Source organism: Cygnus atratus, chromosome Z (assembly GCF_013377495.2).
Source record: "Cygnus atratus isolate AKBS03 ecotype Queensland, Australia chromosome Z, CAtr_DNAZoo_HiC_assembly, whole genome shotgun sequence".
In the NCBI taxonomy this organism is placed as follows: Eukaryota; Metazoa; Chordata; class Aves; order Anseriformes; family Anatidae; genus Cygnus; species Cygnus atratus.
In genome coordinates, this window is record NC_066396.1 from 45,203,183 (window position 1) to 45,226,294 (window position 23,112).

Sequence of the window (23,112 nt, forward strand, 5' to 3'; positions counted from 1 at the left end):
CTGATTTGATTCCTTCCACATTCACACACAGAGCCACATTAAAATGTATCCTGCCGGGGTTTCCTATTGCACATCTTCCAAAAAATAAAAATAAAAAAAAATGGGAAGAAAGAAAATGACGTCAGGGCTTCCTCCACCTTTTCTTCAGATAACTGGTGAACAGATGCAGGACTGCTTCTTGAAGCCTGTCACTGTGGAATACCCATAAAGGAACAAGCCGCAGGACACAGGCCTTTAGAATAATCAAACAAAAACAATAGGAAGACAATGGGTTACAGAAACCTCTTGAAAGAAATTAACCAAGTGTTCAGAAAGGTCATAGAAAACATTAAATGCAAAAACTTTTCCTTTATACTTTTAGTGTGAATGTTTCTCTTTGAGAGAAATGCTCATTCCTCTCAGTTATCAGTAGATCTGTTCTCTTCCCTGTACTTTTATTTAATGCTCATCCTTAACAGCTGCCATACATACATATTTATTTTATTAGCTTGGTATCCTAAGGAAATCCAACCTTGAGGATTCCAGAATCAGTCAGAAGAACCTACTGAGTCCAGACAGCCTTGAATCAGTTTTGGGGACCCATTTACAAACTGTCAAATTCAATTACCAGTATTTCATGGGCTAAACATCCAAAAATCTCATCTCCAAAAGTAACATAATCCAGTGATTCACTAACAAACTCTTCTGCCGTCTTTGTAATAAGACCAGGTTTTTGGTGCATGGTCATTGGAGTAGAAACACCATAAGGAGCCACTACCTAAAATATGAAACATAATAGCAGTGTAATGTCATCAAACATTTACATAAGGCCATTCACTTTGAGGAATTTCACTGCATCTGACAAATTATAACAAATAGTTCCAATGGATTAAGGGACTATATGGAATACATAAAGGTACTGTAATGAAATAAGGAAAAATATTTATAGCTGCATATAGAGAGAAAGCTTTGACAGGGCCACTCAGCACTTCACCAACAAAGGCTGCAAGACACAAGTTTAGGCATCCCAGATCATTCTTGAAGAATTTGTTAAAATGAAGGCAAGTGTGGTGAGATATAGTACCACCTGTATGATAATTCCCTTTGCCCTGTACTCTGCTTGTAGTGCTTTGGAGAAAGTGCATATAAAAGCCTAGAATAAAATAAAATGAAATAACATTAGCATAGGAAACAATGTACTTTCACATACACCTGCAAATATGTGCATACAGAGTCCTTAACAAAAATGACCAAGAATCATGCAACCAAGCACAGTGAATGTTGAAAAACCTAGAAATTATCTTTTCAAGACATTTTCTGCTGCGCCACATTAGCAAATAGATTGACTACCTGCATAAGGGAAGGAGTATGGCATGGGTGCAAGCCAGACATGAAACAGGTAAGGATTACTGCAGACTGGATTGAAATATTTGTCATATTTATGGAAATGCAAATATCTGAGTCCCATTATATTAGCTCTCTTGCTTGTGGTTGTCATCTCTGGCTGATACCTACCCTCCTACTCCAAGGCTTACAAGGCAGTTTTTCTTGCAATAAAAATGGGAGTGAAATACAACTCATGCCTTCAAGGTATACCTATGAGCATAGCCTATAAATATAATTTGCAAAATAATATATTTGAGCAGTTGTTTGTTTGTTTGTCTATTTTCAGCTTCAGCCTTCAGGGTTATCTTTCTAAATTTTTCTTCACGCTACAAAGATTACACATATACTAACTTATTTTTGTATAAGTTGACTTTCTTGTACAATGATTGGTTTTAGAAATATTCTGAAACTTGACAACATTGAATCCCTCCTTTGTAATTACAAGTATAAAAGCTATATTAAGCAGAAAAACTGAGGCTGTTTCCTAGCCATCATTTGAGAGGCCTTGCAATTTAAACACTAATAGTCTCTTGATATTGCATGATACAACAATATGCTGACAAGTAAAATAGCTTCCTTGCAGGGCACTGACAGAATCAGTCAATTTAAAAAGCACTCAGAAATAAAGGTAGCAAATACTTAAATAAGAAAAAAAAAAAAAAAGAACAACCAATGCACCATATCACTTAGAAATAATATTAACTAAACTTTTCTAAAGAACAAAAATTGACTGGCTTGAATGTAGTTCAAGTTTTGAGTAATGAGAAACTTATGTTAAAATGAGAGAGAGGAAATGGAAAACTAGAATTTCTTACCAAGAAAAACTAGCTTTTCTTACCAAGCTGAACTTCAGCTATGTTCAAGCAAATATTGTTAGAATTTTTCATTTGAGACAAACCTGATCTGAGCAGATCATTTTTTGGAGTTTCAGTGAAAATCAGGAACTTTTCACTTTGATAAGTTCTGGGGTTTCAATTCAAAGTAGTATTTCAAAGTGAAATCTCGGAAGTGAGGAAACTCACCAGCCACCTACTAGGATTTTTATTCTTGACTCCATAAGCAAAATCTAACACTGCCATGTATCTACAGTTTCAAGCAAGCTAGCTAAGCCAGTCCAGTAAAAGTCACCACTTCCCTCAGTGAGGACAGACTGTGAGCACTGGTATAACACAATTTAATTAACAGCAAAAATGTTCCTAAGATGAGACATACCTTCAGCTGGATTTCATTTGCATACCTTCACTGACTCTTGGTTCTCAGCTAGTGCTAATTCACATCACTCCCTTATTTCAGTGGAACAACACATTTATGTCAACTGAAAACCCAGCCCTGTATTGCTGATATAAATGTTTTGGGAAATACTTGAAGGAGATTTCTTCATAAAGCAATGTGAAAGACTTACCTTAGAAGCTGAGTACATTGTGTATAATGGACAGGGAAAAGTACCCAGACCAGATGACAGATTCAGAATAAGACCCTTCTGCCTGAAATTGAATTTAAATAGTTACATACAGCATTAGAGTAAAAATCTGCATAAGTGGAAACTAACATTTTTCCCCAAAAAGGCAGAGCTCTCTTGTAACACTGTAGACTACACTCTCAAAAGACCCAATTTTTATGGTTTTGTTAGGTGCAATTAAGTCTAATGCAGCTAGGAATAATGGCGTAAATGAAACTTAAATGCCTAGTGCAGTCAGAACCATAGGAACATTTTATATGCTATTGTACATCTAACAGAGCAAAAATTGCCGTCAGAGGAAAGATTTTATGCTCCTAAGTAATTGGTAGGTCCCCTTTGCTCATTAGCCAGCACATTCTTTTTCCTGTTCCATGCATCTGTTGTTTTAGTTTCCCTATTCACAACTCCCTGTAAAAAATCACTAAAACCAATTTATTCCACAACAACCAGGAAAAACAAAACAAAACAAAACAATTAAACAGTAAGAGCTTTTTTTTGTTGTTGTTGTTGCCAAAACAAAAAGCACGTACTGTCCTCTAAAACGTAGTAGTTAATGTTTTCTAGAAATTTCATTTGAAAACATTAACTTCTGGTTTAAGGATGTGTCTAAAATCACATTGTATTAAAAGGACAAAAGGGATTACAGAGGTGAATTAACCTTTCAGAGGAAATACAGGTATTTCCAGGGCTTTAAAAGTAATATTCCAAGCATGGCTACCTCTTCTGGAAAAATACGATGATATATTCATGTGCAGTTGCTTGCCTAATTAGACTCATCACATGCCATTTTATTTCTGCAACACCTGCATGTTTTTGCCGCAAACAGACCAAAATTTTATATTCTCTGTCTCATTCTACAATTGACTGAAAACTTGTAGCACTTCCTATCACTCATTCGCACAGAACAGCAACAGAAGTAAATCTTACTGATTGTCATACCATAAAGTGCAGAAGTTAATAATGAAAAAGCATTGCTAACACTGAATAAAGTGGAGGCAGCAACTAAACCAAATTGAAAGTTCTGGAAAAAAAATTACCTTGGTTCCATTTGTTTCAAAATTATTTGTGTCATCTGTAAGACAAGTATGTTAAGAATTATAACCAATCTCCCTCATTCCAAATACATTTTTTCATTCATCTTTTTATTTATTCACAGTTTCCTATTTGCTTAAGCCTCAGACATGCATGTACAGTTCAAATAGCTGAAATGTGGAACATTCAAAGTTTTGGAAAATATTTTTGAAATGTTAATGGACTGTCAATCAGCTGTACTGTCCAAAATTTCAAAGGTTAGTCTCTTAGGCAATGAAAACCTTATGCTTATCTGAAGTTTTTTAACAGTATCTGAATTTCATGAATCTTCAGTATTGAGTCATAGCTGTAAGGAAAAAGTAAACTCTATACTGTTTTTGATTTTTTGCTTCTGTCTCTACCCGGATCAGAAATAGCAGAAAATCATGAAAAGAAAATCTTTTTTTTTTTTTTTTTTCTGCTACCAAATGATCTTTAGGACCATTTTTGATGATAATTATTTAAATATCCATTTCAATTTTAACAACAGATGGAATAATTCTTACAATTTTTGAAGTGCAATTAAATCCGTTTTTAGGTGAGAAATTAGCTGCTGCCTGTTAATTTGAAGGGTATTCTTGATTTCAAGCCAAACTGCCTAGGGAATTCATACTCATACTATCGTCTCTTCATAAACGTATGTTATGTATGAATCTTCACAGGATGAGACTGTGACCTAACTTGTCAAGGACAGTAATAAAAAGAAAATGAAACCACTTAGTTCAGTTCTTGAATGATGCAACTTAATTCAGTCCTTGCTGATTCAATTTTTTTTTTTTTCAGTAGTATCATGCACAACAGGACTGTAGAAGCAGGGTTGGTTTTGCAAGCTTCATTTTCAGAAAGGGTGACAAAGTGGGTCACATTAAATTGGGTGAAGGAGAATTTCCGATTAAATTGGAAAACATGGGAAAAGTTCCTGCCTCTTCTCAGTGCTGAAAATCCCACTGACATCTGTGGGATCCAGGAATACCTGGAGCTCAGGCATCCCACTGCAAGAAGAGATGAGAAGCACCCTACCAGCAATCAAGCCAGGGATGAGGCAGTGGGTGTGGAATTAATGATGATTGGGACCAAGCCATGAGCAACAGTGGTGAGGAACATGATTTCTTCTTTGTGTTTTGGTGGAAGGTGAATTTTTGTGAAGAAATGAAAAGGGAGTGGTTGTAACACTAAGGGAATGAAATCACCAAGTGCTTGTAACACTAAGGTTGTGGCTGTATCACCAAGCCTTGGAGAAGTGGAAGACATTGATTTTGTGGCATGTATAAGGCTTGAAGTGGTAAGTGGAGGACACTTTGGATCCAGACTGAGAAGGTACAAAACTTTTGGCTGGGTTTGTGAGGCATATATACTCAGTATTCAGATATTGCAGATATTTCTCTTCTTTCAACAAGTAAATGGAATGAAACCTAGGAGTGGAAAGTCCACCAAACTAGTTTATAAAATAATTTGTTTCAACTGATTGATATTACATGATTTATTGTCTGAAGTCATTAAGCAGCACTACAAATTTGGGAGGTAAAGTTTACTAGCCAAAGAAAGGGGAACATCTGTTGATAATTTTCATGTCATGTTTAGAAAGATATTTGCTAAGGTTGAGATGAACTACAAGGCTCTTGTTCTGCTCTTTTTCATGTTAACATGCTGCTTGCAAACAGTAGAGCAATAGGAATTTCAAAGCATGAAATACTAACTGTTCTTATAAGGGAAGTAGCCAATCAAAATTAACTCCAAGAGGTAACAATCCCGAATTGGGAGTCACTCCTGAAGTTTCTCTCTACAGTGATAGAAAAATGTTTTTTTGTCTGTCAAAAATGCATGTACAGTACAGTACAAAAAGTACAGTACTATGAACCTTCCTGCCTTGTAGATGTTGGTTTTGAAACAAATCTTCTCTTTACCAAAATTGTCATGTTTTTACAAAATGTTTCAGCTACATTTTAATGATGTGTGTCAACAAAGCAACAGTGTTAAAACATTCCCAGTCAACTCTGATCAAAATATTTTGTAGGCAGTAGAATCCAAAAGGGTCCTTAAAATAGTGCTGACATTCCAGCTGAAAACAACCATCTCTGGATAAACTGAATGAAATTAATCAGGAAAGTTAATCGGTCACTCTTTTGTGGAACTAATTTTTTTCTAATGAAATAAGTTACAGACTAGCCACATGTGTGGTACATACCTTTGTAGCAGAAATAATGTTGCAGTTCACAAGGTTCTGCAGGAAACAAGAAAACGTAAAGTTCATAGATAACCTCAGAGTGTGTGTGGTTTATCTAGATAAAAAAGCTAGCAATTCCAACTTCCTTGCAAAGCAGGGTTGCCTTGGATTTTCACTGTGCCTATGATGTGACATACTCAAAGGCAGGTGAGCCCTAAATTATTATTTTATTTATTTATATTTATTTATTTATTTATATATATTTATATTTATTTACTTATTTATTACTAATCATGACGTCCAAATCTGCCTTGCATCTCTTTGATTAAGTGCACTCTGTTTTGCCCAGACAAGTCTTTGGACATGGCAAAACCTGGGATCCTGGTGTCCCAGCAGTGACAGCACCAGCAAACCAAAGGACACCCATATTACAAAGATGCCAGGCTGAGAATGAATTGCTCCCATTGGCAGAGGTAGCAGCATTTTTATAAGCCATCTACACAGTATAAGCACTGCCATGTAGAGGTATCATCCCATGACCAACAGGCAAACACAAGCTGTAGCAGCAGCAGAGGTGCCATCACATGTGACACTGCAGGAAGGGCCATCTTGGGGATATCTGTTTTGATGACAAATCGACTGAATGGATCTTGGGGCAGGGGCTAGCAAGAAATACACTTGGAAGCTGTTTATTTTGTGGTTAATTCTGTACGGGTAAACAACAATAAGGCAAAGAATCAAGTCCACAATTCTGTCGAACTATTCTGTGTGTGTAAATTAATCCCTCCCCCCAAAGTAAACCATGTTTAAGCAAGGTTTATTTTTCATTTTCCCACAGATTAAGTCAACAGTGTTTCAAAGAAAATAAGTTTTTATACTACTAACAGGAATGCTCTGGCTGTCACTGGGCTGGCCCCCATGACATTACGTGAGACCAGTGAGACAGAGAGGCTACTGATCTCTGCTGTGGCCAGACCAGCTCTTCTATTGCTAGGTGTCTGCAGCAATTTAGCTAAACTATACCATTCTTTCTCTTGTGCAAGCTCTTCTGAACATTAAAAACACATCAAGAGATGTTCCATCAGGCCTAGTAGTTTTCCCACCCAATTGAACACTTAAATATCCACTGATTGTAGTAGGGACAGAATCTGTCCCTCGTTAAGAAGAATTATGGTGCATAATTGTTATATTGGAAATAGAAAACCATGGAGTAATCCTACCTCATCTACGTCTGGTGCATTAAGGAAACGGCATGGGAGAGGATTATGAAGCATTCCAACATTGTTAACTAATCGAAGGAAACATAATGATAAGAACCACATCTGGATAAAGTGCGCAGTTCAGCTAGTTAAACAAATGGCTTCTCCTCAAGACTCAGTTTTTAAGCTGTACGTGAACAGAAACACTGCTTCACCAGCATTCATTCACCAAGCACCAAGTCTCACTCTTAATGAAGTCATCAGTACTGGCTGGTATAGACTACGGGGAACAGAAAAACAATCTGCTGTACAGTTTAGGGGGGTTGTTTGTTTCTTCTGTTGTTGTTTTGCTTGTTTGTTTCACGACTAAAAGGATGATTTTGTTAACCAAAAAAAAAATATATATATATATATTTATTTTTTCTATGTGGATCATACAAATTAGCATTAGCCACAGGCTTGTTTCAGATTGAATATGAGAATTGCACACAGCTGTAAAACAACCCATACAGAAAATGAATTCCTTGAGGCCAAAGAGGGAAGAGGTCAACCCACAAACTGGATGTTGCTCATGAAGTGGCAGAAAAGGTTTCACAGTAAGAGAAGCCACTATACAGAGAAATGGGAAATGCTTGGAGAATCTTAATTCACTTTTAAAACTTGTTAGAGATAATTAATGCTCAAACGTGTTAGGCAGTTGTGTGCTTGGTTTCAGATGTTGGCCAACAAGTTGTTATGACACACATCATTTGTACAATTCTCTGTTAAATGCACTGCAGCCATAAAATACTCTTTAATTAACAGACCTTAGTGACTCACCCAAAACACCAATTTCCAAGCCTTGCAGACCTTTTTCAATGTTCTCGTATACTGAATTTCTAGTGAAATCAGCTTGTATAACCTTCACCTTTTGACCTGTGGCCTGCTCTGAAATTAAGAAAAAAAAACAGAATATCCCTTTGCATTTACCCAGAGAGAGGGAGAACTGTAATTCAGTAATAAGAGAAATAATGAGATATATCATTTAGTAATGCCCACTGTAAAATTAGAAATTTTTTCAACTTTCTGTTTTTTAAAAGAATTGCAACGCAAGCAAAACACTCTCACTGGTTACAGTTGTTTTGGGGGAAATATCCTGGGAAATAGGATGAACTTATGCCCTGAAATCAATGGAAATTCCCTCACAAAATCTAAACAGCATTTAGTCCTTCAGCAAGAGAAAAAAAAAAAGGGGGGGGGGGGTTGGGGAGGAAATAAACAATATAGAACTTCTTCCTCTGGTTGTCATAATATTTATAAAAGAACACTGTCAGCATACATTAGACAAGTGAATGTGGGTGCCAGATCCTTGACATAAGCACAGTTTTGCAGAATTGTTTTAAAGTGTTTTCATACATAAGATGAACATTTTAACAAGCAACACTCATTTTTGTCTTGGAGGAGGAGGGGAAAACAGGACTTGTTGTGATGCCATATTTTCTGCATCTTTTTCTCCGAATTCCTCTCATGTTTTTACTTTTGCAACTTCACGGACTGAATCTTAGGATTTTGCTGGAATAAAGACATTTAAGGGAAGTTGGAGCTTAAATTTTGCAAGGTCAATTTACACAGAAGGGAAAAGGAAATGTGTATGATTTTTCCAGTATCATTGCTATGCAGGAGTGGAGCCCAGCTGTACATTACCATTTTTCTCAGCAGTTGATTTATTACTGTCCATATTTTCAATGAAGTTTCATGAGGAAAAGAGGTAGAGGCTCTTATTTACTCATTTTTAAAGGCAAGGTTCTCCTTCAAAGGGGCCCAGTAAGGTCCTTTCTAACTAGTTGTTCACATTGTAAATTCTTGCTACTAAACCTGCTTTCAAGTTTTATGGGCAACCTGAAATCCAGATGAAGTTCACTGAAAAAAGTGACAAGTGAATCTTGGAAATGTCAGTGATGATTGGGTTGCAGACTCGCTTCAAGTGACAGGAATTCAGGTGCATGCGGATGGCAGAAAATCTGCTTTGAGTCTTGTTTGGGAAACTGCCCAAACTTGCTTGGAGCTTGGTTTTGTCATATAGACAACACAGAGCGCTGCTTTGAATAGGAACTGCTCACTGATTTCTACTCACAAGTCGTGCCTCACCTCTCTGTGTCCATCCAGACTTAGGAAAAGGCCTGTTGCTCCTCGGACCACTTTGGGACAGCGAGCCTGGCAGGAAGTCCATTTTGGCTTTGGGTCCAGCAAGCCAGTTTGCAGCCACACTGGGCCTGCATTAGAGGGTGGGTTAGAGGGATGCCATTCCCTCCAGGCTGATCCCTCCTTGCCCCTCAATGTACTGCAAGTCTCAAACACCTCACACTACCAAAGCAACAGAAGCAGTCTGAGGAAACAGCAGACGCTGTGACTCCAGATGTGAAAAGCAGGCTGTGTCTTGTGTGTGATTTTCAAGGACATCTGTCTCCATGACAGGGGCAAGGAGGCAGCAGTGCCCTTTCTCTTGCCTTCTTTCCAAGCTGCAGTTGTGTGCATGAAAAGGATGAAACACCCTTTGAACCTTCAACCTATAAAAGCAACTCTAGTGGCAAATGACCCCCTAGTAGTCCAAAACTGGGGGAACGGTGCAGCTACAAAGAATAAGGACATTGTGAGTGTAAATGGAGTGAAGAGAAAGAACAGAGCAACAGCTGGAGCAGACACCTACGGTGACCTGATGATTGAAGAGCTCTATAAACAAAACAAGATGGTCTTCAGAAGTGTAGTGATGTTGTGGCCATCTTTCTTGTGGGCAACAAGAAGGGCAGCCAAAACTACAGCAGCATAAAAATTAGGATCAAACAAACCATTTGGCCTTTCTCTGCATCCCCTTGTCTGCACACAAATGCACTGCTGCAACCAGCATTCTCAGGCAACAAACAAGTACTCCAGATGGCTTTACTCTGTCTCATTTAAGAATAAAGCAATATATTAAAAAAATAAAAAAATAAAAAAATAAAAAAAATAAAACTATCATGCTTATAAATGAATTATCCAGGGATAGCTCTTCAGAAAATGATAACGAGTCTATATAGGAGAAAGCCAAAAGATATTTTCCAAGTATCTTATGTCTCTCCCTCTCTGAGACAAAGATTTACATTAGTCTTTGAAGACTAGAGCCACTCCAACTCTTTTTCAAAGTCCTAAATGTGCCAGAAGCAAAGAACCTAGGTTTTTAAACATCAGAATAGGTTATTCCCTTAACAAAACAAAACAAAACAAAAGAGAGAAAAAAAGAATTTCAGGAAAATTAAAAACCTGAGCTGTATTGTTTCATCTGACATGTTACAAAATGTATCATTAAAGGTACATCTAACTCCTTCTGACCTCAGACCACTTGGGAATCCTACTTGTCAGATAGGATAACATGTTGCCTCTTGAAATTTACCAAGAAGAGAAAAATCCAGCAGAAGCATGAAGTTGGTTAGAACATGAAGGCTGCCAGAAACTCTCCCTTTCTGTTTGGAGAGTTAGGAAGATCTTCTGGAAACCTGAGGTAGTAAAATGAATGTCTGAGTTACACAAGAACTGATCTCTGTAGCAATAGAAGACACTTTTGAAGTACTATAACAAAATCTGAACATGAAATAGAAGCATTCAGGCTTCATGTTCAGCAGAAATTTGCAGAGAGAAGACCAAAATGAGATGTTACTTAAACAACAAAAAAAAAAAACTAAAAAAATATGATGGGAGAAATATTAAAAGTTCTGTAAAATTATAAATTACAAGCTCTGGCTACATTTCTGGCTACATTTTGAATGTCTTTTAAAGAAATGTATCTCCTCAGAAATATAATAACTCTCAGTTTCAAAAATAACAGAAAAATAGAGAAGAAACAAAGAGAATGGAGATGAAAATAGAACTGCAATAAGTGATAGAATATACAAGAGAACATGAACTCAGTGAGCAACAACAAAGAAAAAAAGCCCTGGAAATTACTATTAGTCAGTTGAGCGCTCAGAAATATTGGTCAAGGCCCTGAGGTGCTCTGTTATGTAGCAGTAGTTGTGTGTATTGGGAAATCAGCCTTAAGCAGTCATGCTTTACCCCAAGGGATCAGCAAGACAAAACATGTATGCTTAACCACCTTTAATGGAGAAGGAAGGATGTGCCAAAGGAGTATTTTTTTTCTTGCTGATAAAAAACCTGAGTGATCTCAGCTTATTACCTGCTTAGCTCTTGGAGCCAGCTCTGGAAGATGGAGAGATGGAGGACACAGTGTAGTACTGGGGACAGCTAGACACAGCTAGCACCTTTACCAGACTTAGTGGGAGCGAGACATGTTTGGTTCTTGGCTGTTCTGTGGGGTGATTTTCGTATTTGCTGCTTTATTCTACAGCAACGTATGTGATATCTGCAGGGAAAGTCTGATAAACTACTCACTGTATCACTAAATCCAAATTCATGACCTGCATGTTCAGCTAGTCTAAGATGATGTAGCTATACTTTCAGCTGCATTCTGAGGATCAGACGCTTTCTTTCCTTAAATACAGATTTGTTTCTTCATACACACATACATATATATATACATATATATACATATCTTTTTGTGGCTAATATTAATGTGTTACAGAAGTGTGTAGTTGTTGTTATTTGGCATGATTTAACAGCTTAACAAGTACAGGCCCTGGTCTTAACCAATTCTAGGGTTTTAACTGCTCTATCAGGATCTAGCTCTGTACAGCTTGCTTAGGAAGTGTAAGAAGACAAATAAGAAGGAGTACATCCAATAGCATTCCATCATATCTGATCTCCTGATCAATGGCTTTACAACCACAACAGTAAACATATTAAATAAGCAGTATACCTGGTGCAGTGGATATCTCCATCTGTCCTCACAAGACTTATTTTGTTATCTTTTATCTCGTGTTCTGGAAAAGCCATCCTGTCCAATGGGGTGGAAATCTGGCTTTTGGTTCCAGTGCTTATTTGCAGAAAAGTTTTTCTGCTTTTGGATTTCTGCCTGCTGCAAGCTCCATTTCTGAGAGCTGCTCTCAGACGTTCCTGCAATCCACAGGGCTGTTTGAAAGCCAGCTACTGAGACCTCTGGAATTACCCTTGTTAACCTCCTTTCGTTTATATTATTCAGTGTCTGAATGGAATTCTGCAGTACGATTACGCAAATAATGTCATCAGGTTGAGAAGGGAGTCAAGTCTTCTAGTTACTGTGTCCAGCTCATCGGAAAAAGATACACAGTGTAGCTGTTAAGCAAAAGGAAACATGAGCAATGTGCGCTGTCCTACGACATATTTATGTAGCCTGTGATAATTTTTGTGTCTCTATCTCTCTGTGCCTTAATCTCCTTGCATGTTAGTTCAGGGTAGAGATAACTGCTTGCAGTAAGACACTGCTTGTTTAAGATGTTTAGATAAAAAAAAAAAAAAAAGTGAGAGTTACAGAGTTTAGAAAACAGTAAAAGCATTCTGTTAAGTTTCTGCTTCATTTTTGGTTTGCATTGTTTATTTACTCACATAAAATCGTAGTAAATTTAACTCTTCTTCCTTTCCAATGACTGCTTAGTTTAATTACAGTAAAGCCCGAGCCTGCAAATTGAAATCAGAGGAGCCTTTCCAAAGCTTTAACCTAAGCATGCATCTAGAGCTCCCTGCTGATTTTTTTCTTATCCATGCCTTAGATCAGATGCTGTCCACTTGTCATCACCGTATCCTCCTCTTCTTCCTTTTGTTTGTGACATCTACTAGTTGTTACGCACCCATTTCCAGCCTGACACAACAACACATGAGTCACTCTGGGCATGAGCCAAAACCCACTGAAAACAATGGAAAGATCTCACTGAGAGCTGCCACCAATTTCAGCAAACTTTGGAGAAAATTGGTGCCCACCGGCACAGGGTGGGCTGCCACACCGGTGCCACACCGGTGCCTTCCAGGACAGGGCAGGTCTTTGGCTGGGTGCTGCTGCAGGGCTCAGCACTGCATGGCCTCTCTGGGACAGCGGACAGGGGGAAATTGGACAGAAAAATCAGAAGCCCAATCAAGCATGCTCGGCAGGTGAGTGCCCCAAACCTGACCCAAACCTGGCTGCTGCAGCCAGGTGCCCTGCCTGCCTAAAGGCAGGGCTGTAAACCTGGGAGTGACACATGCTTAGCACAGGAGACTGTAAATCAAGGAGCACAGTGGACAGAAGCCATGTATAGAAGAAGAGATTGTGGGAAAAATAATCCTGATTAACACAATCTCTAAAGTTAATGAAGGATATAAACTCACTTGACTCCTATAGAAATCCTAACTGTCAGTCTTAATGTATTTAAACAAGCCATTCCCCAGGGCAAATGGCTTATCCACTTTGAAGGCAAGAAATGGAACATTAATTCTAAAGATGAACTATTTAACTGCATTATCAAAAGCCAAATGGAACTTGTAAATCTTAAAAGGAAAAAAAAAAAAGACAACAGCTACAATGATTTCATTTCTGCTCCTCCTTTGCTATGTTCCAAGAACTAGTCTAAAGGCAATCTTTCCTGAGCAAAAACTGGTTCATAGATGATTCAGACAAATCTAGTACTACATCTCCTTTGCCTGTTCTTATAGAATTTAAGCTCAGGTGAATAAAGGTTTTAAGCCAGTACAGAACCTACAGTCGTGGTTTTTTTTTGTTGTTGTTGTTGTTTTTTTTTTGTGTGTGTGTGTCCAACCCATTGCACTGTTTGAATTACAGCATGTACATTTAAAGTAGTCCATAACTAGAAGGGCTGAAACAACAAAGTGATATCAAACAAAGTATCTGTCATATTGCATCAATACCTGGGGCTGTATCTGTAGCAATACTTGGGGCCCACCCGTACTAGATGTTGTATCAGGGAAACAGACCTCCAGGTTCCTGCCAAGCCAGCCTGATAAACAGGAAAGTAAGTTTGAGATGAACGCTTACCGATTTCAGTGGCTACTCTCTGCAGTTTTTCAAGAGTTCTGCTTATCATAACTACATTTAACCCACGTTTTGCCAGCTGCAAGAGGAGAATATAAAAGTTGTCAGAAAACAATATTGACAAGACTTTTTTTTTTAGAAGATTTTTTTTTCTAGTTTTACAAGAAAAACAATTACAGAATTACTTAATTGTTTTCAGTCACTTATCACCTGCCTAATGGGTAAGCAACGGATACTAAAAACAGGTCAAACATTAATGTGGATTCTATCAGTCTGTGAAAACACCTCCTTTCCTGTATAATCTTGGACCATTATGAGAAAAACACACTGGACAGTAATGAAAACTCAATAACATACCAAAAAATAAACAACCCTATCCAGTTTCAAGTGAGTGTATATTCACAGGGAATGAAGACAACATGACATTTCCCAGAAAAGCATTAGGAAACAAATAAGTTGATGACACCATCTTTGACCCTCACATTTTGTTTTTAATCTTGAGGAAGTACACTGAGCATATTGAACTGAAGGATCAAGAGTTTGCAGGGATTTGGATTTATTCATACATACTTAATAGAAATAAAATCTCACACAAGACAGATGGATAAATCTTTTTTCTTTCATTAGATACGGACTTAAAAAAAAAAAAAAAAAGTGAAGAAGCCCAACAAGTCCATGCATAAAAATTGAAAATACAGTCACACAAAGGTACATCCACGAAGATACCAGCAAGAGTTGAAGTTTACAGCTGTGAACAGCATATATCGCAGCAGTCCATAGTCAGTTTGGTCTTACCATGTAACTAACAAACAGAGAGGGGTATTCTCCCATTTTCCCTAGGCCTCCCATTCCCATCAGCTAAAGAGTGTTAGGCAGAACCTGAGAGAAAAATATGCCCTCAGCTTGTGAAACTAAGGTATTAACAAGCAGCAGTTGAAGAGAGTTGTGTGCACAAAGAAACGAAAGATAGAGCTGAAACCAGAAAAAAATAGCCATGGGAGCAAGGAGAAAGAGAGCTAAATCAGTCAGCACAAAAGATAAAGCCAACTTCGTCTGAAAGTACCATGTTTGCTCAGACCAAGAAACGAACTGGCAAAGCCCACACACTGAAGACCCATTCATTTCTGTCGCTGACTCCCTGCAACGCACTCTCCTTAAACCTATTCGAGGGAAGCAGATTGTCCTACTGAGCTCTTCTGAAACAATGAAAAGAATGTTAAGGAATAAGGACCTTTGTTTAAAAATTCACTACACTGAGAGTACGAGGGGCAGACTGTCTATTAAATGTATAAGCCACAACCATTTGCATTTTCAGCACAAAGACCATGCACAATCCCGAGCTTTCGGAGACCCTCTCACATAATTGTCCCATGCTCCAAGGAGACACGCAGGGGCTCAGACACTCTGGAGTTTCGAAAGCTTATTTTAAGGGCTCCATTTGAGGTACTCAGGAAGAGAACGTTAATTGTCTTCGCATTGGCGAATTTCCCTTTGTCCACATGAGCTTTGCTCAAGCTGTTTCCTATCCACTTGAAAGCAACGGAGACATGGTCCCTGCTTCTGTGGTCACTTATTCCTACCTCTCACTTGGGGGTGTTTGGATGGGGATTGTTTTGATTTTTTGAGCATTTAGACTCAAGACCAAATATCAGACGTGTCATATACAAAATAAAAGTTCTATCTCACTGGGCTTCTCAACGTCATCTCAGCTATACCTCTCTGTGCTTTGTTTGGTGGAAAAATCCCTCCTTAAAAAATAAATAAAAAATGATCCCCACTGCTAAGACTGTGTTGTATTTTAGCCAAAAGCATATAGACTTGTGGCAAACAAAATCACAAACTGCCAGGTGAGAGGACTCGCCTCTGCTTTTGTATACCAGACTAATCGGAAACAAAAGGTTGTGGCAGCCATTTCTCAAGGCAAAAATAGTTGCACACCTGCCTACTCTTTTATTTTTGCCTCCTGACCCACATAGAAAACACGCATTCTTTTCAGAAATTAGTTTCATAGGACATTTTAATGACCATACGTGATTCAAAAGCACCCCAGAGGCAAACAAAATGAATTGTATTAAAAAAAAAAAAAAAAAAAAAAAAAAGAGGAATTTCCTGGCCATCCACGGCACAGTTTTAACACAGCCGCATTGCAAACGAAAGTAGCTTCTGGCGCAGACGCCCTTAGCGCGAAGCATCTTCCCGGCGCCGCACCACGCAGACCTGCTGCGTGAGGAAACCCTGACTCCCAGTGGCAAAGGGCCGAAATGCTCCCGGCCCTCTGAGGCTGCCGACATGCGGAAGCAGTGCTACAGACTGCAGCCTCAGCCATTTGTGGTAACAGGCCTTTGGAAGTGGGATCAATGTTAAAGGGAGATCTGGTGGGACCTGCGTTCTGGAATCGCACAAAGACACTGTTAAAAAGCTTAAGCCCACACTAATTCATGTGAAGTCACTCTGTATTTTCCAGCACGTTTTTGCAGCTACAGTCTGAAGTACATCTTCTAGCAAATGAAATTTTCAGACAATAAAGCTTCGTTCAAGGCACGACATGGGTTTTAGATTCAAACCGTATCTGCAGCTACACTGACAAATTGGTTATACTCTACACGGATCATTAGATGTAATAATTTAAAATCCTTGATAATAATTCTGTGCATGCCGTAGCCACATACCATAACTTTCTACTAATCTTAAGAGATTTTCTCTCTTCCCCAGGACCGCATTGATATGGCCTCAGTGTTTCACACATTTTCTTCCCTTGCTTGGGATGCAGGCCTGAAGGATCCCTGTGATTCAAAGCCTTCAACCCATTTTGGTCCAGCAGGCTGAGACAGGGCAGATGATTCTGCAAGCTTTCTGCTAACTTTGCACCTGTACAACACAACTGGATCAGCAGTATTTCAAAGAATAAATCCAGGCTCAACTTGAGAAATTAGAATGCATGTGCAACTGGAACAGAAAATCTCAGATCATATTTAGCTTGTATTATACTGCTGGTAATACTGCATAGGATTTCAGGAAAAAAGGACAAAGGTTTGAGATTTCAAAAAAGGCTGCATTAATAAATGAACACAAAGGCTTTCTCAAAATCATAGAACCATGGGATGGCCTGGGTTGAAATGGTGTGCTAAAACATTGATTTAGATACATTTAGATTTAGAAGAATTTTATTAAATATTAACAATAAAAAAAAAAAAGAAAGAAATAAAGAAAAGAAAAGATGATCAGATCAGCCACCAAAATCCTTCTTGTGTCCTGCCATCAGGTGAGAAGAATGCAGAGGTTAAACTGTAAATGTCAGAATATGGAATGGTCTCGGCCATACACTCAAGATATTTGAGGTTCTAAGCCAGGAGGAGATCCTAAAACACTTCTGTTGCCACTACATCAGGAAAATAGAACTAACAAGTCCGTACCAGTATCTGAAGTACTAACAAGTGAGTGGAGATGTCAAAGATGTCTCAGACGTGACAGCCTGAGACAGAAACCTGCCTTTTGAAATACGTATAGCAAACTGGATCCAAAAGCCAACACTTTGACATCACAGCAGTCAGTTTAAGGGATGGAGTCTGTATGTTCGTGAAGAACGGTCCTTCAAAATCACCCTGACGTGTCAGAAGTACAGTCAGAGCCTTCTCAGAAGCCTGGAATTTCATACAGGAGAGGATAAGCTCAAGGTGTACTTGCCTGCCAACACAAGATGAGGAACCTAAAGGGACAATAATTTGCTCTGAAAAATCTGTGTCCTGGCATCAACAAAGCAGTACTCTGAGACCTCACAGCTGCCTGGCTCCTCACACAAACCCAGACAGCTCTTGAGCTTAATGGATTTCACAGAGGCCTGTATCTGTCTATAAGCCTTAGAAACACGGGTACTGACCCAGTAAATACTGTAATCTTTGCCTGAACCTCTATCTCCTGGGCTGTACTCACGAGCCACCAACTCGAGTTTCCACAGGAAACACTGAGCAGAGAAAGCCACATCACACTAGTCTTCCAAAACACGAGAACTCCTCTCCTCAGCCTCCTGTGCCATAGGAGCCTGAGCCCCTACGCTAGTTTGTAACTTGTTATCAGCCCACGTCTCAAGGAAATTCATCACTTGTTGCTGCAGCGCAAACTCAGAGGAGGAGATGCTGTGGCCCTGCGGCCCACAGACAAGATATATGTTGCCTCTACATCGGCCCACAATACCAGCGGGACCCGTTCCAGCAGAACATCAGAGATCTTTGTACTCCGACATCAGATCAGCAGACAGCAGCGCTGAGCCAGGAACTCCAAAGGCACACAGACGTTAAAACAGCAGGTTCGGGTTTATTTATCCACAAACCACACACAAGCGTGTGCTTTGACCTCAGCCAGCGAGATGATGTGCCAAACTATGAGCTCATGTGGTGTGGGCTTGGGATCTGCCCCACAGCGCAGTAGCTGATCACAGCTTCAGTCAAAGGGACCACCTGGGGAGGAAGGTACATCTCAGCAAGGATAAAGATGGCTCTCAGTCATCACACAAAAGCCAAAAATAATGAACAAATGTTCCACAAAATCTTGCCAGTTCCAGCCAAGAGCTGTTTTTTCAAGAAAAGACAGTAGTTATTTTATACTTTCTCATGATTTGCATGCCATGAATGGCCTTTTAAATGGGATTTACTGTTGTATAACCTATATGACACAAGGCAGAACGAAAGGCAGAAAAAAAAGAGAATCCGATCTAGACACTCTCAGGTGCCTGCAAACTTCATGTGGTTGAAATACCACCAGGTGCTCCCATACGGGGTTAGTTCAGCAAGCTGCATCTGCAGACCCTTGCCATTTGCTCAGCATTACAGCAACTCAGTCAGTAGATAGAAGGTAGCATTTTCCATTTGCTTCCACAGGAGAGCATGTGATCTTTATCACAACTATGACAGACATTAAACTACAAATATTAAACTATACATATATATATATATACACAATACCTGGTATCTTTGTGCTTCCTACATTCAACACCCTTTCAAAAGGACTTATTGTATTGCCACCCCCAGTAATCAAAATCAGGTGAATAAAGTAAATAATGCTTATGAAAGCTGGCATTAAAAAATCCTACCTACTAAATCAAAGGCAAAAAGGCAAATTTCCCATGAGAGAAAATTTCTATATAATTTATCACATCAGAAGGCAGCACATCTAATCTAAGCCCTCACATATTAAAGGCTGCTAATTTTCACCCTGTCATCTCAGCTCTGAAGACAGTAACTTCATGTTTCTGAATGTTTCAACTTCAAGGCTGCCTTGTCTCCAGTGATGTGTGACTTCAGTGAAGTGAAATGTAGTGGCTGCACAACAGCACAGAACTGATTGTGGCTTCCTCCTTCCTTCTACAGACTCATAAAGCTACCAATGCTTAATCAAACCATATATATTTCGTTATAATTTCCATAATTTGTAGTTCATTTTCATTTGCATAGTTATCCTTTATTATTTCAAATAAGTCTCAGACTTTTCTTTGCAACAGTGAAGGCTAGCAAAATACATTTTGTATTTTTAATGCTGGACAACCTCAGTGAAAGACAAAAAGCACATTAGCTGTGAAACTGGGATTAAAAAGGGATAACCTAGGAGACTTCCCACTCTGGACAGACAACACAAAATCTTTTGGATTATTCAGTGTTTCCATTTTATTTCTTTGGACTGATGAGACCAGTGAGGCACGAATGACTTTCCTCTGAAATGCAACACCGGTTTCCTTGCAGAACTTGATTAATGTTATTATGCAAATACAGAGGGGAAGGATTAGTACCAGGTTTGTCACAGTGGCTTTGAATCCTAGAATTCTGTTAGTAACTCGCGGAGACTGGGAAAGGGGTAGCAATTGCCATTTTGTTGAAATAAAATTAAGTGTATGTAATCTATTTTACCTCAAATGAATATGCTTTTCCAAGCCCATCTCCTGCTCCTGTGACCACTGGAGAAAGTAAAAAGAAGAGGGATTATATTTGTTGCTCTACTGCAGGTTGTTCTTTCTTGGATTTGTTAAACTTACTCGTCTGCATTTCTTGAACATTACTACCAAAATGCTTCTAGTAAAGCACAGAATCAATTCCCCACACACACTTGGTTAATCTCTTGTGGCTTTTTCATCTTTTTGTTACTCCACTTAGCACCTTTTGTCTTCAAAGCAAATCCCTCCTCAGAGTAACCTATCTAATGCAGTAGCTAGCTTTTATTCTCACGTTCAATGAGGAGACACTCAGCAACAAATCTATTTCCTATGAGATGGTAGAATTGTCTTCCGTACACACATTTCTACAAGTTCTGTCTTGCAGCTTTTTAGCTTGTATGTCTGTGGCAGTACAGCAGAAGATAAGGAGTAACTAGTGACTGAAGCTGATATTGGTGGCTGAAGTGATACTTTTCTCACACAAGAATTCTGTCTGCAAGGAAAAACTTAACAACCATCTATAAAATGCTCTTCTCCCAGAGCTTTCCGACTCACAGTTTACCTTTGGATTTAGTGTCACTGAGAAAGTAAACAAGCCTTGGCATTTGTAAAGCATCCTGATCTTTAAATATTATACAAGCAAATAAAAAAGAGGAACTATAGAAACAAAAAGTTTATCACCTTTCTTATCAAGAAAGAAATAAGTAAAGTAGGCAAGCACTAAAGGTGCAGCTGGTAAGTTTTCAAAGCAAAATTAAAAATGGGTCAATGTCTAAAAAAATGTGGATTAAGGACTTCTAAATTGCAAAAGAAACTTGGAGAGCAAGGTGAGTTTGAACAGCTGGGATCACTGCCAACAGAAGAGCAATCACCCTCTTATTTCACAAAGAACAGAAATCTCGTGGTGAGGAAGCAGTGGATTTTTACCTTCCTAGTAGGCCTATAGGTGAAAAGCAAGCACCCACTGGAAAAGAAGCTTCCACTTTCCACCTTTCATTCTCACAGTTCTCAGGAGCTAATGTGCCACGAGATGCAGCAAATCAGCCGGGTCTAATAAACGTTACCAGGCTGAGAAACCTTAATATTTGTAGGACAGAGCACGCAAGGTCCACCAAAGGAAATGAGAGTCTCTCAGCCTTCAACAGAAACAGGATTTTACAGAGAGGGTTCCACACAGTGCTCCTCACCACACGCACAGAAGTGAGGTCCATGTCTTACTAACATTAAGACAAGGCCTATGCATTATTTCAGAAGCACTTGGTGTTTAGGCAGGTCTTCAGTAAAGGGGTGGATTTAATTTCTTCTTAATCCACTGTGAAAGTGCTTATTAAACATATACTCAATGCAGTGACATCAAGTCTCTAGCACGGGGGTAAGGAAGGAAGCACAAGAGTACTTTTGGGGTCACTTCATACCAAGAGGCCACCATCGGTGACATCTGTAGCCCAGGAACTCAGAAACTCAGAAACCTTTTCATTCTTACTTCATGCTGATAATTTATCAAGCCTAAGAAAATCATCGATGTTCAGTAGGAAGAAGGTGGTTTTTTTTAAACATTTCTATTATTTTCATGAGAATATGTAATATCTTTTAAAAAAAGCAATGCCAAGTTGCAGCTTTTGTAGTTTTTAGGCAAAAGTAGATTTGGTTTGTTAATGATACCATTAAGGATAAGTCATCAGTTCTGGAAAAAGAAAAGAAAAAAAGAACAAAAACCAGAAAATAGTCTGGAGCAAAGTCACAAGGAACAGAGACAAGTTGCTTCGAAGAATGGAGACCATATACTAGGATACACTAGAAGCTACTTGCTTCACACATCAGGAAACTGAGGATATAGGCAATGCTATCAAAACTAAAGCATTTCCAGTAGAGAAAAAAACATCACAAGTAGGAATGGGGAGAAAATTCACATCTATACACAAGGGGTGCAAGTTACCAGTTTATTTTTCTCTTCTCCCCAAGTAGGCAAAACCTTCAGGCTCATTAATCTGAAGTTACTACAAGGCAACAAAAAAGAAATGAAGCAAGCCTCAGTTAGTGGAAATCATGTTTTGTTCTGAAGGGATAGGGTGAGAATGAAAGGAAAACCTCTCCCAGTTAGTAATGTAACAATTCATCACTCAGCTACAAGAAGAACGTGAGGAAGTTTGCATTACCTGCCCATTCTCCCAGCGACCGAAAAAAAGCCTGAGGCAAAGCACTCCAGGTATATGGCAAAACATATTTCATAAATCTGATGCATTTTACCAGAGCGCAGAAACAGATCAGTCCCCCAGTAACCATCAGCAGCTGATGCTGACAGTCTTCCATGGCGAGAGAAGGCAGCGAGCTAGCACGCAAGGGTAACACTCTCCTGGGAAACGCCTCTTCCCAGCACGCTGCTAGTCTCTGGGCACTGGCAGAGAAGGGAGAAGTCTAATCAGGGCACGTGACCTGCTTTCTCCAAGGAATGCCCAGAGTTTAGACTAGAATAACGTCTCTGCATTACACCCAGATTTGTAAACGACCACAAAAAAAAAGAAAAAAAATCAAAATGAAACGATGACTTCTGGTGCTCGCTTTAGTAGCAAGGTTTCATTCCTTTTCTGGAGGCTACCCAAGAACAAAAAGAATAAAAATATTTTTATTGTAGTTGCTTAGGAATCGTAGAGACTGAAGATGGGTCTAAACCAAAACCCTGGATAAGAATACTCCAGACCTTGGGGATAACACAACAGCACTACTTCATACAGCGATGAAGAGTTAAGCCCCAGTCCAGAGACTTCCAGGGCAAGTTCACACTGAACTTGTGCTTAGGCCAGAAAAATACATTTATCTCCCGATTCAAAGACAAAATAATAAACAGGTAATAAAGACATCTAATTCTTCCTACATAGAAAGAGCAATATCATATAACCTTCCAAAGAGCTTTCTGGTAAGAGGTTTTCCCCATTTAACAGATGGGGAAATCATGGCACAAACTACTACAGTAAGATTTTAACAAGGGCACAGGACTTCCAGTTTTCTGAACAAAATACATTTGAACTA

The 23,112-nt window shown here is 38.9% G+C and overlaps 1 protein-coding gene across 1 annotated transcript; it reads right to left on the reverse strand.

The window, feature by feature from the left end:
• Positions 1-583: 583 nt before the first annotated feature.
• On the reverse strand, positions 584-22,395 carry HSD17B3 (hydroxysteroid 17-beta dehydrogenase 3). Its single transcript, XM_035565309.2, has 10 exons — positions 22,242-22,395; positions 20,063-20,109; positions 14,169-14,244; positions 8,078-8,185; positions 7,280-7,347; positions 6,081-6,116; positions 3,862-3,896; positions 2,768-2,849; positions 1,067-1,132; positions 584-757 (listed from the first exon to the last, which is right to left on the reverse strand). Exons 1-10 carry the CDS (start codon positions 22,393-22,395, stop codon positions 584-586), a joined length of 846 nt encoding a protein of 281 aa, XP_035421202.1.
• Between the last annotated feature and the right edge of the window lie 717 nt (positions 22,396-23,112).